General features: G+C 41.4%; 1 protein-coding gene across 8 annotated transcripts in view; it reads left to right on the plus strand.

Annotated features, from left to right (window-relative positions):
• LIMA1 (LIM domain and actin binding 1) overlaps window positions 1-16,024 on the plus strand; it is an 84,844-nt gene that overhangs the window by 25,251 nt on the left and 43,569 nt on the right. For all 8 annotated transcript variants that reach the window (XM_032644858.1, XM_032644852.1, XM_032644854.1 and 5 more), the window contains exon 2: window positions 3,987-4,128. In XM_032644858.1, the coding sequence (XP_032500749.1) occupies window positions 4,010-4,128 (119 nt within the window). In that variant the 5' untranslated portion in view covers window positions 3,987-4,009. The remainder of the gene's footprint in view (window positions 1-3,986; window positions 4,129-16,024) is intronic.

Genomic DNA, 16,024 nt, shown 5'->3' on the forward strand with positions numbered 1-16,024 from the left:
TTTGTTTGTGTTTGTTTTTTAATGGAAATAGTCTATCTCCAGGAGTGTTGTAAGAATTAGAGTTAGTAAGTGCCCGATAAGTGATAGCTGCCGTCATTATTTGTATATGACAATGCAATGGATTGGATCTTAAAATCCACTGGGCCTCTGGAAAAAATATTCAAGGATATTGTAGCCCAAACCGAATACATCCTTCTGGAAGAGTTTTTTTAGGTGTTGTACATGCCCTTTTCACTCTTAACAGGATTTCTAGGATTAAGGAAGTTGTCCTGAAGTCTGAGAATGGGACTGTCATCTGAGACAGAGTGGGTGAGTTGGGGGAGATATCACACATTTAATGCAAGCCCAGAAAGCCAAGATATTCATGATGGGAGAGTATTTCAAGCAGGCCCAAGGTAACTTTAAGTTTCTCTGAAATTCTTTTCAGAGCAACTTAAAGTTACCTCTGATGCTAAACTTAAAAGTTACCTCTGATGCTAAACTTTTAAAGTTATCTCTGATGCTAAACTTAAAGTTACCTCTGATGCTAAACTTAAAGTTATCTCTGATGCTAAACTTAAAGTTACCTCTAGATGCTAAACTTAAAGTTATCTCTGATGCTAAACTTAAAGTTATCTCTGATGCTAAACTTAAAGTTATCTCTGATGCTAACCATTCTGGGAATATACTTACCACCACACTCTTACCGAAAGATCATTTGTGTGGGTTGCAACTAGGTGAGTTCAGAGATTTTGCTGCCCGGTTTTCGACCTTGGCTAAAGGTGATGGTCTTAATCATTACTCATACTCGTAGTGGAAAGAAAATTGACTTTGGAATCAGACAGAATATGGATTTGAATTCCAGCTCTGCTACTTTATAGCTAAGTAATCATTGTAAAGTTATTTAATATCTCTGAACCTCAGTTTCTTCATCATAAAGGTAAGCTAATAAAACCAATCTTTTAAAGTGGTTGTGAGGATTGAGACGTGCTTTGCGTAACTACATGTTTTAGGATGTTTTAAAATGTTCCTTTCCTTCTAAGAGTCTGATTTTTAACCTTTCAACTCCCTGCTGTGTATCACTAGGATTTTTCTTGCTGACATGTAGATCTCAACATGTGTAAAGCACAGCTCTTCATTCCTCCTCTTCTTCCTCTATTTACTCTCTGTTAGTGGCATCAACAACCTTCTAATGGTTCAAGTTCGATGATGCCACCTTTGATTCCTTCTCTCACCCTAAGTCCGTTTTATTCTAAGAACTCTCAGTTCTTTCTTCCCACTTTTCCATTCCCACCTATGCTAATTTAAACCTTGATTACCTTTCACTTAGACAGTTTTAGGATCTTCTTGACTAGTAAATAAGACTCCAAGCTTTTCCTGTCTTATCAAGTAACACACTGCTGCAGAATCAGCTTTTAGTTTTTAAATATTTATTTTATTTATTTATTTTATTTATTTGGTTGTGCTGGGTCTTGGTTGGGGCAGGCGTGCTCCTTAGTTGCGGGAGCTGTGCTCCTTAGTTGTGGCAGGTGTGCTCCTTAGTTGCGGCTCACTGGCTTCTTAGTTGCGGCACGTGTGCTCCTTAGTTGCAGCTCGCTGGCTCCTTAGTTGCGGCATGCATGTGGGATCTAGTTTCCTCACCAGGGGTCGAACCCAGGCCCCCTACATTGGGAGCACGGAATCTTAACCACTGCACCACCAGGGAAGTCCCAGAATCAGCTTTTAAAACATGGCTTTTATTATGTTACTTGCTTTTTCAGAAACTCCCAGTGTTCCACCATTGAGACTGGGTAATCCACTACAGAGCTCTTTTCTTACAGATGTGGATATTGAGGCTCAGGGAAATCTTTTTTTTCATTTGCCATGAAGGTCACGCATGTGCTAGGGAATGACACATGACAACTAGATCTCATCTCTGCTCACCCACAGGCTAGTTCTTTCTGCTATTGGAATATGGTCCAGATTCCTTAGTGTGGTTTTCTTTGTTGTTGTTGTTGTTGTTTTGGCCATGCCGCTCGGCTTGTGGAATCTTAGTTCCCCAACCAGGAATTGAACCCGGTCCCATGGCAGTGAAAGCACTGAGTCCTAACCACTGGACCACTGGGGAATCCTATTAGCATGGTTTTCAAGGCTGTTCCCAGTGTGTCCTCATTCTGTCTTTCCCTACTTTAACTTCTCTTGCATCTAGAGTCTAACTCCATTAATGCTTTTCCTTTTTTAATGAACAAGTATGAGAAAATATATTCTGTATTTTTTTTGATCCATAATTAGATGGATCTGACAACATTCATACCTGTACTTACATTGGAAGCATAATTGTACCAAATAATGTCTAAAAGTGTTGTTCGGTATTTCGTGGACTTGGCTTAAAGGGTCATTATTGTGGTTATACATAATTACGTTTAGCTGAATAAACAGCTGTGTCATTTTCTTGTTAGAGAAACGCCTGCCAAGGTCTGGTAGGTCTGTCAGTTACAAACTGAAAAGCAGATAGACAAATGTCATATATTATTTGATACACGCAGGTTTATTTCAAAGAACATGTGTAGAATTAAGGTTATTTTATCCAGGGAGAAGAGATAATACAAAAAACTAACATTTATTGCTTACTTATTCTATGTCAGGGTCTTTTTTTCTTTATCTTACTTATTCCTCATAAAGATACCATGAAGTAAGTACTGTTGTTATGGATGAAAAATCTAAGTTTTAGGGAGGGACACACAGCTTTAAGTAATGGGGCCAACACTCCCATCGAGTACATGTGTCTCTTGACACCAGAGCTCCTTACCATAAGAGGGTTCAATGTTGTCTTACAACATGGGGATTTAAACAAACAAACAAAAACAACAAAACTAATGTTGTTTTCAGACAAGGCTTTAGTGGGGAGAACAGGTACTACAAATGGAAAAGTAGTGTGGTCGTTTTGGGTCACTTATCACTTACTTTGCATCACAGGACTTTTAGTGTGAAATGGTAGCCCACATTGCTTGGTTAAGCACATTGTGTGTTCTGCTGTTGTCAAGGCTGTTGGAAGCAGTGCCTGATGAACCATATTTTCTACCAGATAAGTTATGCTCTGTGGTTGTCAGGAGAGCTGCAAGTAGCACTTTCGTTTATATTGTTCAATCTTCAAATAAGGAAACTATTGACTCATTTCTAATCTCACCTCCAACAAAGGTTGGAACTCCTTTGATAATTACTGGGGCAAAAACAAATAATCCAGTTAATGGATAGGGTCTAGGTGATGTTAAGGGCATGGCTGTATATATTCTTTGACTTGAAGCCAATACTAATATATTATACTTAAAATGTTCTTCATACTACTATAATTAATGCCTAGTATTTTAAGTATATTATCTCCTTAAAACCCACATCAAAAACCCTGTAAGGGTAGGTATTCTCATTTTACAGTCAGGCAACTAAAACTGAAAAGGTTATATAATTTGTTCAAGGTTACAAAATTTTGATTTCATTTGAAGTCTACCTTGCCTTAAAGCCCATGCTCTTTGTTTCATTCTATGCTGTATCCACAGCTCTCTCCCCAGCACCAAGTGGTCATTGCTACAGAACTTGGGGAGAGAGGGCAGCCAAAAAAACTTGGATGTAGGTAGAACCTAATTTGGACCTGACTCTACAGAGATGCCAATTGTACTTCCCCTGGGATGTAACTCAGAAGAGTGGGACATTTCACTCCAAATGTGACTTTGGAACAGGCTTAAGTTCAGGGAAAGGCCAATCACTGTTTGCACAGTGGGGTCAGTCATAAAATGATGGAAACTGAAAGGGACCTTAGAGATTACCTGATCTAACCTTCTCATTTTACAGGAAACTACAACCCAAATTCAATCATCTGACCAAGGTTACAGTTTTTGAGAGAACCGGTAGAGGACTACAGTCTGCTGCTCCAGGGCTCTCCGCTCTCTCACTTAACACCACACCGCTGCCAGTCCTTGGATGCTGGAGAATCCTCTTCTGTGTCTAATATTCTGACTTTCTTTGTCACATAGGTATTTCAGTATCTGTAGACAAGATGGAATCAACTCCATTTAATAGACGGCAATGGACTTCACTATCATTGAGGGTTACGGCCAAAGAACTTTCTCTTGTCAACAAGAACAAGTCATCGGCTATTGTAGAAATATTCTCCAAGTAAGTGTTGATCCTGGTCCAAAAGGACCATCTGTCTTGAGCAAACATTACCACCTGTCAGGGAGATCGGTAAAGGAAGTACATGGTGTAAAATGGCTTTTCTGAGCACCTTCTGGATTTTAAGTACCATGCAAGGCTCTGTGGAGAAGGAAGATGATGATAATCAGGATACACATTCTCTGTACTTGACTTTTTGTTCAGTTGGGGAAAGAAAGAGTTATAAACACAAAAGACAATTATAAAACACATTAGTTATTAAGCAAAATGTCAGTAAGTCCAGAATGAACAGGAGTAAGGACTAGATATAAAATACGAGAGAGAGAGTGAACACCGTGGGCAGAAGCTAGTCAGGAAGGCTTTCTGGTTGAGAGGTAGGTTTTGAGGTAGGTTTTTAGTTGAAGGGAGTATTAGGTGCACTCTATACCTGCATGGTCCAATAGGGTAGCCACTACATATGTGGCTACTTAAATCTAAATTAATTAAAATTAAAAACACTTAAAATTCAGTTCATCAGCTGCACTAGCCACGTTTCAAGCGCCAATGGCTACATGTAGCTGGTGGCCACCATACTGGACATCACAGAGGCATTTCACCATTGCATAAGGTTCTGTTGAACAGTGTAAACTATGTAGGCAGACTACAGCCTACTGGCTGCCTGTTTTAGTAAATAAAGGTTTATTAGAACATAGCCATGTCCTTTTGTGTATTGTCCATGGCTGCTTTCATGCAGCAGAGTTGCAGCAGCAGAGTTGCAACAGAGACCATATGGCCCTCAAAGTCTAAAATATTTACTGTCTGGCTCTTTAAGAAAAAGTTTGCTGACCCCTGCTCTGGACCATGAGTTTTTTGGTACGAGGGCCCCTTTCCTGCGTATTTTATATGCCTAGTGTGTAGCATGGTGATTAGAACATAGTAGGCACTCAACAAATGTTGAGGGAATGGTATGTTAATAATATACCAGAGATGGTAAGCACGTTAACTTCGCTCAAATAGAGATACCATAGAGCTTAGGGCAGAGCTTACCTCACTAGTAGAGTTTGTTAATTAATAGGAAGCTATGATACATGTTAAGAGAAGAAAGATGGTAAAGATTTGAAGAAAGTGATTCTGGAGCTATATCTAGAATACAGCTAAATACCAGTAGGAAGTTTCTGTAATCTGCACTGTCACCTTTTCTTCAGTGACAGATCCATCAACCACCTGCTCTGTGGGAAACACTGCCCTTCCATCCTGTTGACCATGGTTATCACTTAAGGTGGCATGGGGGGCGGGGTGAGACCGCATAGCTCTTTTACCTTCTACGTTACGCTTTTTACATTGCTGTAATTTTTATGTCAAATGTATTATTCTTATCAAAAAAAGAAAATCAATAAAGCTAGTTCAGAAAAAAGGGATCAAGCTCTGGAAAGCTGTTAAGACTGAATTCCTGACCTCAAGGAATGTAATACTATAGTTTAGTATAGTTTGTATAGTAGAGGAAGTCCCCAAACTTCCTTCATCTTAAGAATCACATGAGGTACCTGTTAATAATATGGTGTTCCAGGGAGTTCCCTGGTGGCCTAGTGGTTAGGATTCCGGGCTTTCACTGCCATGGCCTGGGTTCAATCCCTGGTTGGGGAGCTGAGATCCCACCAGCCAAGTGGCGCGGCCAAAAAAAAAAAAAAAAGGGGGTGAGGGAGAATAATATGGTGTTCCAGTTATTGCTACACAGGAAAAACAATCTTCAAAATTTAGTGGCTTGCAATAATGACAATACTTATTTTACTGTGAATCTCCAATTTGGGCAGGGCTTGCCTCGGTTCCCCTCACCATCCCCGGTATCTCAGAACTGGGGGCCATAGTCATCTAAAGGCTTACTCACAAGTCAGGCGGTTGATGCTGGCAGTCATCTGGGATCTCAGCTGCGGCCATGATCAGAACACCTACATATGGCTTTTCCATGTGGCTGCTTGGCTTGCTTGGCTGGGTTCCAAGGGCAAGCATCCAGAGAGGGAGGGAAGGAGGGAACAAAGAAGGAAGGGAGTCAGGGCCAGGGGTTGTGTAGCCTTTTATGACCCAGCCTCAGAAGTTATACAGTATCACTTTTTCCACATTCTCTTCATTAGCACCAGTCACTAAAGCTGGCTCATGTTCAGAGGGAGGGGAATTTGACTCTACCTTTTGGTGAGAGAAATGTCAGAGATTTGGGGGGACATGTTTTAAAACCATCCTGAATGGCTTCTCAGGCTCCTCCCTTAAAGATTCTGATTCAATGTATCTGGGATGGGACCCAGGAATTTGTGTTTTTAACAAGTATCCTAGTGATTTTTACCTTCAGGGAAGCTTAAGAAGCACTGGTAATAGAAGAGAGGGACTTACGAACTCAAAGCCGTGAACTTGAACGTAAAGCAGAACAAATAAGGTTTATTGGTTCAAGTAAAGGTTCAAGTAAAGGCTTGTGGAAGCTGAACATGAATAAAGGGAATAGGAAAGCAAGGAGTCAGTCGAGCATGGAGAAATACAGAAGGGAGAAGGGACTGAAACAGTTAGTTCAGTTAGGGCCAGATGGTGAAAGGCCTTGAGTGCCATGCTAAGTTTAGGATTTAGTTAGATAAACAACAGAAACAATGGAAAGTTTTTATGATCAGGCTTGTATTTAGTGCCCTCTTTTTTTTTTTTTTGGCTGCAGCATACAGGATCTTAGTTCCCTGACCAGGGATCAAACCAGTGTCCCCTGCAATGGAAGTGTGGAGTCTTAACCACTGAACTGCTAGGGAAGTCTCTTTCAGGCTTGTATTTAGAAAGATGCTTCTGGAAACAATGTAAAAGGTATATTGGAAAGATGACAGATTGATAGCATGGAGGCAAATTCTGAGGCTCCCTTGAGAACCCAAGTGAAAGCTATTGAGGGTGGGGGGCGGGAGGAGTGGAAAGGAAGGGAAGGATTTGAGACAGTGTTGAGCTGTGATTAATGGGACTTGGAAACTCCCTGTTCTGCAGAGAAACTTCTCCACATTCTTACCCTTTTCACCCTCCCTAGCCCCACCTCTCTTTCACTGAACTTGGCTTTCCCTCGCCAGGCATTCTGTTTCTGAGTAGCGGCTGCTCCTTCTGCACATGCTTCCCTGAAATATTCTGGGGCCAGGAGTCAGGGGTGCTACATCTCCGCTACTGTTTCCCATCCATTGTTTTCTTTTGCCTTGTTCTGAGGTTGTAAACCTGTGCTTTGAGCTCACACCTAATCATAGCATTCTTATGCTCCCCTCCAGGACAGTGGTGCGCCAAGCTCCTTGCCTTCCTTGGAGACACTAGCTTCCAGCTTCATTTTCTCCTCAGTGTTTCTCAATGGGGGTGCTATTAGCATTTTGGATTAGGCAGATCTTCCTTGTGCAGGATGTTCATCTTCTTGCCTTCCTCCCAATGCTAGTAGTACCCCATGATATTGTGGCAACCAAAAAAAAGTGGAGGAGAGACCCCAATAAGATTCTCACACATTTCCAAATATCCCGGCCAGTAGTGCCCCCAGTGTAGAATCACTGGCCTACATAAATGACCTGTCTGATACTTTGGACTCATCATTTCTTATTTATTTATTTATTGGCCATGCCACATGGCTTGCGGGGTCTTAGTTTCCCAACCAGGGACTGAACTCAGGCCCTGGCAGTAAAAGCACTGAGTCCTAATCACTGGACCCCCAGGGAATTCCCATGGACTTGTCATTTCTTGATCTTCCCTACTTCTTCAACCTGCACATTGTCTCCCATGCCCCTGCATCTAGTCCCAACCTTTTCATCACCCAGAATCCATCTCTGAAATGTGCATCTGGAAAACCTACTCTCTGATTAGAGCCTCCTTTTCTACTTGTTCCACTTTCTTATTCCCACTGACCCTGCTCTTTGGCCAAACCGGGACACCCAGGCCATGGATGTCAGTCCCCTTCCTGGCTTCACTTCCTTCCCTGCCTAACTCGGTCAGTCACCTCAGTGAAACTCTCTCCCCTTCCTCAGTTCCCATCCCACTGTTTTATTCTGTCATTGTCCATTCCAGCCAATTCTCAAGATAGAGGATTTGGGTCCTGTAGTAGCACTGATGAGAGGAAGTTGGAAAAAGCTGCTCATTTTAGGGGCTTCTTAATCTTGCAGAGAGAAGGTGCAAAGGGACCTTAAGAGGCCACCTTCTCATAGAATAGTAGGGTGACTGTCTTTTCTCCACAAAGGTTATAAAGGCAAATGGCAGTTATGCAAAACTGTAAATCCTGAAGCCATTAATCAGAATCAATATGCCAGGTACTACACTAGACTCTTGATGGGAATCGATACTATTTCTAATCCTAATAAAAACTATATGAGGGAGGGACTTCCCTGGTGGTCCAGTGGTTAAGACTCCACACTTCCACCGCAGGAGCCTCGGGTTCAATCCCTGGTTGGGGAACTAAGATCCCGCATGCTGCATGGTATGGCCAACAAAACAGAACAAAATAAAACAAAAAAAACATGTGAGGAAGGGATATTATCCCTGTTTTATAGTTGAGAACACTGAGGGGTAGAGAGTAACCTGCCCAAGTTAATATTTTGATTTTTTTCTGTCTAGTATTTTTCTTCTGATGCATAGGTCCTACTAATGAACTGGTTTTGAAGGATGAATAGAATTTTATTTGGTAGGCCGGGACGATGGTGGTGACATTGCGGAGGAAGGGGAGTGATAGGAGGTAAGACACAGAAATGGGACAGGACATCATGTGCACTTAAGACAGTGAAAACCACAGAATCAGCCTGGATTCCTTCTCCAGGTTTCGTACTTGGTGGAGACATATTGCCGACACTGCTTAAGGCTTTGAGGATTCACACACTGTAGGTTCCCAAAGCAGATTGCAGGACTGTTTTCCACAAAACATACATTAATATTTACTTCTAACACAACGGACCTGATTTTCTCTTATTTTGTAATGATCTCTATTATGGGGTTTGGAATTAATAAATCCTATTCAAGCCTAGTTAAGAGACTGTAGGAAACCTCGGGAGGTTTGTGACCAGAGACTAATATCAAAACGGTATTTGGAGGAAGCTTAATCTGGCTCTGCTGTTTGTAAGATTAGCTGGGCTTTACTTTCTAACTGTTGATAATGTTTTACATGGATGTATACATAAGAGTGATTTTTCTAGCATCCCAGCTTGTGTCTTATGAGTGCTTTATAACTCCAGACTCATTTCTTTTACTAAACCTCTATACTATATAAAGCATTAAGTTTGAGTAAGGAGGATGCTCTTGAACAGTCAGTTTGAACAGCTAGCTTTGGTTTCCCTCACAAATGACTGCAGCGTAGTATAATCCTTTGCTTGATTAAAATTTGACTCTTTCGGTAGAATTCGGTTTCTTTGCAGAAGGTTCCTCTTTAACTCATGTATTTTTGGAGTTGAAGGGAATCTAGCCCAGTGGTTTTCAAACTATCTTAATTGAGTTCTTCAGAGGAACCTCAGGGGCCAGTTCTGGGAAGACGGGAAGAGCCTGTGACCTTCCACCCCAGCGGTCCTGCTTTGATCCCTTTTATATGTGAGGTTCTAAGTTATCATTTGAAAAGAGGATTCTCCGACAAAAAAGAACTACTGCTAACCTTTGTCCCATTCCTCTGACAAATAAGGAACTTGTGGTCCAGCAATTACGACTAAAGATCACATCCCAAGATAGTGGCAGAGCTTAATCCAGGACACTTAATCCCTCCACCACCATGCCTGCCCTCCTGTCACTGCTTCTCCCACTCTTGTTATAACTTTACCCATTCCACAGTCCCAAGAAAGAACAGGGTTTATATTTAGTTTTCTGTGGCCGTTCTTCCTTCATTAAGAAAAAATTTGACCCTCAGATCTCCCTGGTTAACTTCTTTGCTTCTCTGTAACATTTTGGTGGTGAAATTATTCTAGAAGAAAATACATTTCCTAAAACTTGGGAGTTTCTTTTTTCCTCTTTTGGCTCAGTGAGACCTTTGCTCTGTTTGAAGGCATACAAGCAAGAGTCATGGCTCAGGAACTCTGTTTTCTGGTCTTAGAAAAGGTTGAGACATTGTTATTACTCCCCAGATAATTTTAGTATCCTCCATCAGCTGCCTGCCTCACAGCTGAGCATTAAGGAGCAGTTGCAAGATTAAATTCTGTGTGTGAAGAGGAGACTGGAGGACAAGAAAATCTGGGAAGGGAAAAGGGATAAGATTTTAATTATAGAAATCTCATGGCAAATATTTTTTCCCTCAGATTTGTATCTTTAAAATGCCTTCACTTCTCCCCCTATCCAGTGACCTTCACATTTTTTGTCAGAATAATGCTCGTTGCTCCGAGCGTCTTTGAGGAAAGTCTAAGGCCTGAATCCTGATCTAACACTTAATTCGGAAGTACTGTACCCTCAGCATCTCTTAGCATTCTGAGAGTCAAAATGTAAAAGTACCAAGGACCTAACTTGGAAGAAAGCAGTGGTGTGGAACCTTTCCACACCACTAGTAGTGGTGTGTATCTACTGTTTAGCAAGTACTTCATTACAAATAAAGGGTGGTGATATTTGAGTGGGAGTTTCAAAACAATTCAAGACAACCATCGGTGTATACACCTGTATCTTACAGATGCCTCAGTGCTAAAAGGGGAGGACTAAAGATGGAAACTATTTTGATCTTTCTTTAACTATACGTTTCTGTTAAGACAGTAAAGGGAAGGGAACCTCTGAGCTTATTTATCCAACTAATCACAGTGTAAATTGTTCTCCTTGCCTTGGAGAACAATTGGCTAAGAATAAACCCGTCTGCTGATTGGCTCCAGCTCTCATATATTGTATTATTGCTGTAATATACTGTAGATGATTACCCAAGGGGTGTGGAAACATAAGTTCAAGGCCAGTTCTAAGTTTCTTTCTAGCTATAATCCACTGTGTTTCTGCATTTCCATTTTTAGGGACGCTTAGACAGATACAGTAGTACAAGTGGGGAAAAAAATATATGTACAGGGCCATTCACCAAAGCACTATTTGTAATGATGGATAACTGGAAATAATCCAAATGCCCATTAAAAGGACTATGGGTTAATAAATTATATTTATAATGGAAGAGGACTGCCAGGGTTACCAAAGACTTCTATGTTGCTAAATCAAGGAGATATTTGTTAGCCTTTGTCTTAGATGACCCCTTACCACTTCTTCCCACATCTTTTCTTCTCTTGGCTTCTCTGGGAGTCTCTTGGTTTTCCTGTTACCTCCATCTGTTCCTTCTCATTCTCTGTTATCGCCTCTTCTTCAGGTTCTGACTGCTAAATGTTAGAGTCTCCAGGACTGAGTTCTGGGCCTTTTCTTGCACTACGCACTCTTCATAGATGATATCATATACTTTTACGGCTTTAGTATCATCTGTGGACAGACAAGTCCTAAATTTATATTGTTAGCTCAGATCTCTCTTTCGAGCTCTAGACACGTGTCTAATCACTGCCACCACCAAGTGGATGCTTTAGTTAACACGGCTAACACTGAACTCTTCGTCTTCCCCATCCCCAACTTTGCTCCTCCTTCCATTGACTCATCTGCCGGAAACCTGGGAGTCATTCTTTTTTTTTGGGGGGGGTGTGGTTCCCGGACCTCTCACTGTTGTGGCCTCTCCCGTTGCGGAGCACAGGCTCCGGACGCGCAGGCTCAGCAGCCATGGATCACGGGCCCAGCCGCTCCGCGTCATGTGGGATCTTCCCGGACCAGGGCACGAACCCGTGTCCCCTGCATCGGCAGGCGGACTCTCAACCACTGCGCCACCAGGGAAGCCCCCTGGGAGTCATTCTTGACTTCGTCTTCCTCATTACCAATCCTGTTGATTCTGAAATATATCTCAAACCTATTCATTTTATCTCTAGTGCCACCACCCTGGACCAAGCCAGCATCTTCTCTCACTATTGCTGCCTCCACTCTCAGCCCCCTCCAGTCCATTCTCCACACAGCATCCACTGCTCTTTTAAAAACATGGCTTGGGTCAGTGACCATTCATTGTACCTAAAATTACATTCAAAATCCTTAGCGTAGCCTGCAAAGCCCTTGCCTCTCAGCATCATCTCCTGACCTCTGCCTTTATCTCAGAGTGCTTCAGCAACATTGGAGTTCTTTGTATATCTTATACACATGAGACACTGTCTTGCCTTGGGGACTTTGTGTGTGCTCTTCTTCTGTGCCTGGAATGCTTTCCTTGCTTCGTTTTGCTTGGCTGACTCCTTCTGATCAAACTTCAGATCTCAGCCTAAAGGTCACTTCCTCAGCAAGACTTTCCTTCACACACACACACACACACACACACACACACACACACACACGCACACACGCACGCACGCACGCACATATACACACCCCACCCACCACCTTCTCAATTTGGCTCCTTTGTTAGGTTGTTTAATAATACTCTGTCCTGGGCTTCCCGGGTGGCACAGTGTTTTAGAGTCCGCCTGCCGATGCAGGGGACACGGGTTCGTGCCCCAGTCGATGCAGGGGACATGGGTTCGTGCCCCAGTCTGGGAAGATCCCACATGCCGCGGAGCGGCTCGGCCCGTGAGCCATGGCCACTGAGCCTGCGCGTCCGGAGTCCGTGCTCCGCAACGGGAGAGGCCACAACAGTGAGAGGCCCGCGTACCGCAAAAAAAAAAAATAAATAAATAATAATACTCCTTTTTCTTTGAAGGATTTACAGTATATATATGTGTGTGTATGTATGTGTATGTGTATATATTTGTGTGTGTGCGTCTGTGTGCATGTACGTGTTTAATATTTAAGCTGTAAGCTGCCTGAGAGCAGGAACTATGTCTCTTTTGGTTATTTCTTTCACTACTTTTTCTCTAGTGCTTAGAACATATTTCTTTTTTTTTTTTTGGCCTCGTGGCATGGCTTGTGGGATCTTAGTTCCCCAACCAGAGATTGAACCTGGGCCCACTGGCAATGAAAGGGCCAAGTCCTAACCACTGGACCACCAGAGAATTCCCTATAACATATTTCTCGAGCAATATTTGTTATTTTTTTAAAATGTTATATATTTTGGATGTTAATCCCTTATCAGATATATGATTTGGAACTATTTTCTGCCATTGCATGGGTTGCCTTTTCACTCTGTTGATGGTGTCCTTTGGTTCACAGATTTTGCCGAAGTCCAATTTATCTATTTTTTCTTTTGTTGCCTGTGCTTTTGGTGTCATTTCAAGAAATCGTTGCCAAATTCAATGTCATAAGGCTTTGCCCTTGTTTTCTTCTAAGAGTTTTATAGTTTTAACTTTTATACTTAGGTCTTTGTTTTGCATGCGGATATCTAGTTTTTCCAACATCATTTATTGAAAAGACTGTCTTTTCCCCATTAGATGGTCTTGGCATCCTTGTTGAAATCCTTTGACCATATATGTGAGGGTTTATTTATGGGCTCTCTATTCTATTCCATTGATCTACATGTCTGTCTTTATGCCAGTATCACACTGGGTTGTTTTATTAATTTTGGTAATATGTATATAACATATTACCTTTTTGGTAATATGTACATATTACCTTTTATATTAACATATAAAATTTACCATTTTAACCATTTTTAAGTATACATTTCAGTGGCATTAAGTACATTCACATTGTTGTGCAACCACTTGTTCTTTATATAGTTGCATAGTATTCCATTGCATGAATGCATTATAATTTATTTACCAGTCCTCTGTTAATGGACATTCAGGTTGTTTTCAGTCATTTGCTCTCACATTTAATGCTATGACAAATAATCTAATGTAAAAGTCACTTTTTCTTGTGTGAGTATACCTATAAGATAAAATTGGCGAATTGTAACATTCGTGCTTTTGTAATTTTGTAATTCTTGTAAATTGACAAAATGCCTTCCATAGAGGTTTTATTAATTTACCCTCAGTATGTTAGCTTTTTTTTTTTAAAGCTTTTTCTACTTGATGGATAAAAAAATGTTCTTAGTGTTGTTTGAATTTTTATTTTGAGGCTGAATGTTCTTATTTTTTGTTTAAGAGTCATTTGATATTTCCTGTGAACTGTATGTTTATGGTCATGCCCATTTTTCTATTAAGTTGTCTATCAGTTTCTTATTGATTTGTAAGAGTTCTTTGTATTTTAGGGAAATCAGCCTTTTGTCTGTAATGTAAGTTTCAAATATCTTTCTAGATTGTCATTTGATTTATAGCAGTTCTAATCCCATTTTCTTCCATAACCTATGGTCAATGAAATCCCAGAAAATTTTGGAAGTCCTTTCACCCTACCCTATAAGAAAGTTCTGCTCAGTTTCAGAGTATTACCCAGCTTGGTGAATGAGACACTGATATCTGATTACTGTTAAAATTTAAACAATAATAAGACTGGAAGAGACCTTAGAAATCCTCTCAGATACACTGAATTTCGTCAACGAGGCCCAAGTAAATGAAGTGATATAACCCAGGTTACATAGCAGGTAAGCAGTGGTGCCAGATCTAGGACTTTCCTCTGGCTTCCATTTTGGATGAGGTTGTTCTGTTTAACACACACAATAAGGAAGTTCTGAGCTTGTGAAGGTATTTATGAGTTGAACGTTGATTTTGGTAGAGGAATGGGCCCTTTCCCATACTGCTCTTTACCTTTTTGTCTCATCTCCTTTTCCTTGCCCAAATGCCTTGTGAGTTCTGAAATTCTACCTTAAGGCAGGAACAAATGGCCCGTTGAATGTGCCCTTTTCTAGGGTTGGGTTGGTGAGTTCTAGGCACGCAGGCCCAAGGAAGGCACGTGGTGGGGATTCTCCACGTGATGGTGCTGCCTTCAGTGCTTGACTCAGAGGCTCTGAGGAGGCTTCCTCAGGTTAAGATGGTTCTTAGTGGTTTGGAGATTTGCTGTAACCTGGATCTCCCAAGCTTTCTTTGTCTTCAAATGGAGAAAACCTGATCCCCCCTGAAAAGCCCTGGGACTTCAGTTGTTTCTCAGGGATCTTCTGAGCAAGTAATAAAAATTATAAAATAAAATGATGAAAGTAATAATTAAATTAAAATTATATAAGCCTGTTTATCAACTCTAAGATGCCACTGACTGTAGGCTGGGCCATTATTTTATGCATCACTAAGGAAAAAATACTGCTAATTAAAAGGACCAATGCTTGCTTAGCACAGAAACTTTTCTCACATATCACTCTTACGCCTAAGTTATAAAAAGTAAAACAATTTTTCTTTAAATGGCAAATCGTACTGTAATCTCTCTAAAGACATTTAAGTGGCATTTAAAACATGTATAGTATCATCAAATACATTTAACTGAGCAAAATCAACAGTACCAACAGCATAGACTAAGTTCACACACATACAGGCAGTGTGACTACCTCTTGATCATTTGGCCAACAGGAATGTAAGATTTCAGAGTCATGAATGAGAGGGAAATGTGCAACCTAGGACTAATGCAATGCTATATCCTTTGACTAATTCCAAAGCATTTTTATGCATGTGATCTTGTTTAATCTTCCCAGCTTTTTTTTTTTTTTTTTTTTTTTTTTTTTTTTTTTTTTTTTTCTGTGGTACGCGGGCCTCTCACTGCTGTGGCCTCTCCCGTTGCGGAGCACAGGCTCCGGACGCGCAGGCTCAGCGGCCATGGCTCATGGGCCCAGCCGCTCCGCGGCATGTGGGATCTTCCCGGACCAGCGCACGAACCCGCGTCCCCTGCATCGGCAGGCGGACTCTCAACCACTGCGCCACCAGGGAAGCCCCATTCCCAGCTTTATAGTACATCATTTTCTAGATAAGGAAACTGAGGCTTAGAGAGGTTGACTTGCCCGAGATCACAGTGAATAAGTGATGAAACTGGGACTTTAAAAACCCAGGCTTGGGACTTCCCTGATGGTCCAGTGGTTAAGATTTCTGCGTTGCCAATGCAGGGGCCCCGGGTTCGATCCCTGGTCAGGGAACTAGAT

This window comes from Phocoena sinus, chromosome 10 (genome assembly GCF_008692025.1).
Source record: "Phocoena sinus isolate mPhoSin1 chromosome 10, mPhoSin1.pri, whole genome shotgun sequence".
In the NCBI taxonomy this organism is placed as follows: Eukaryota; Metazoa; Chordata; class Mammalia; order Artiodactyla; family Phocoenidae; genus Phocoena; species Phocoena sinus.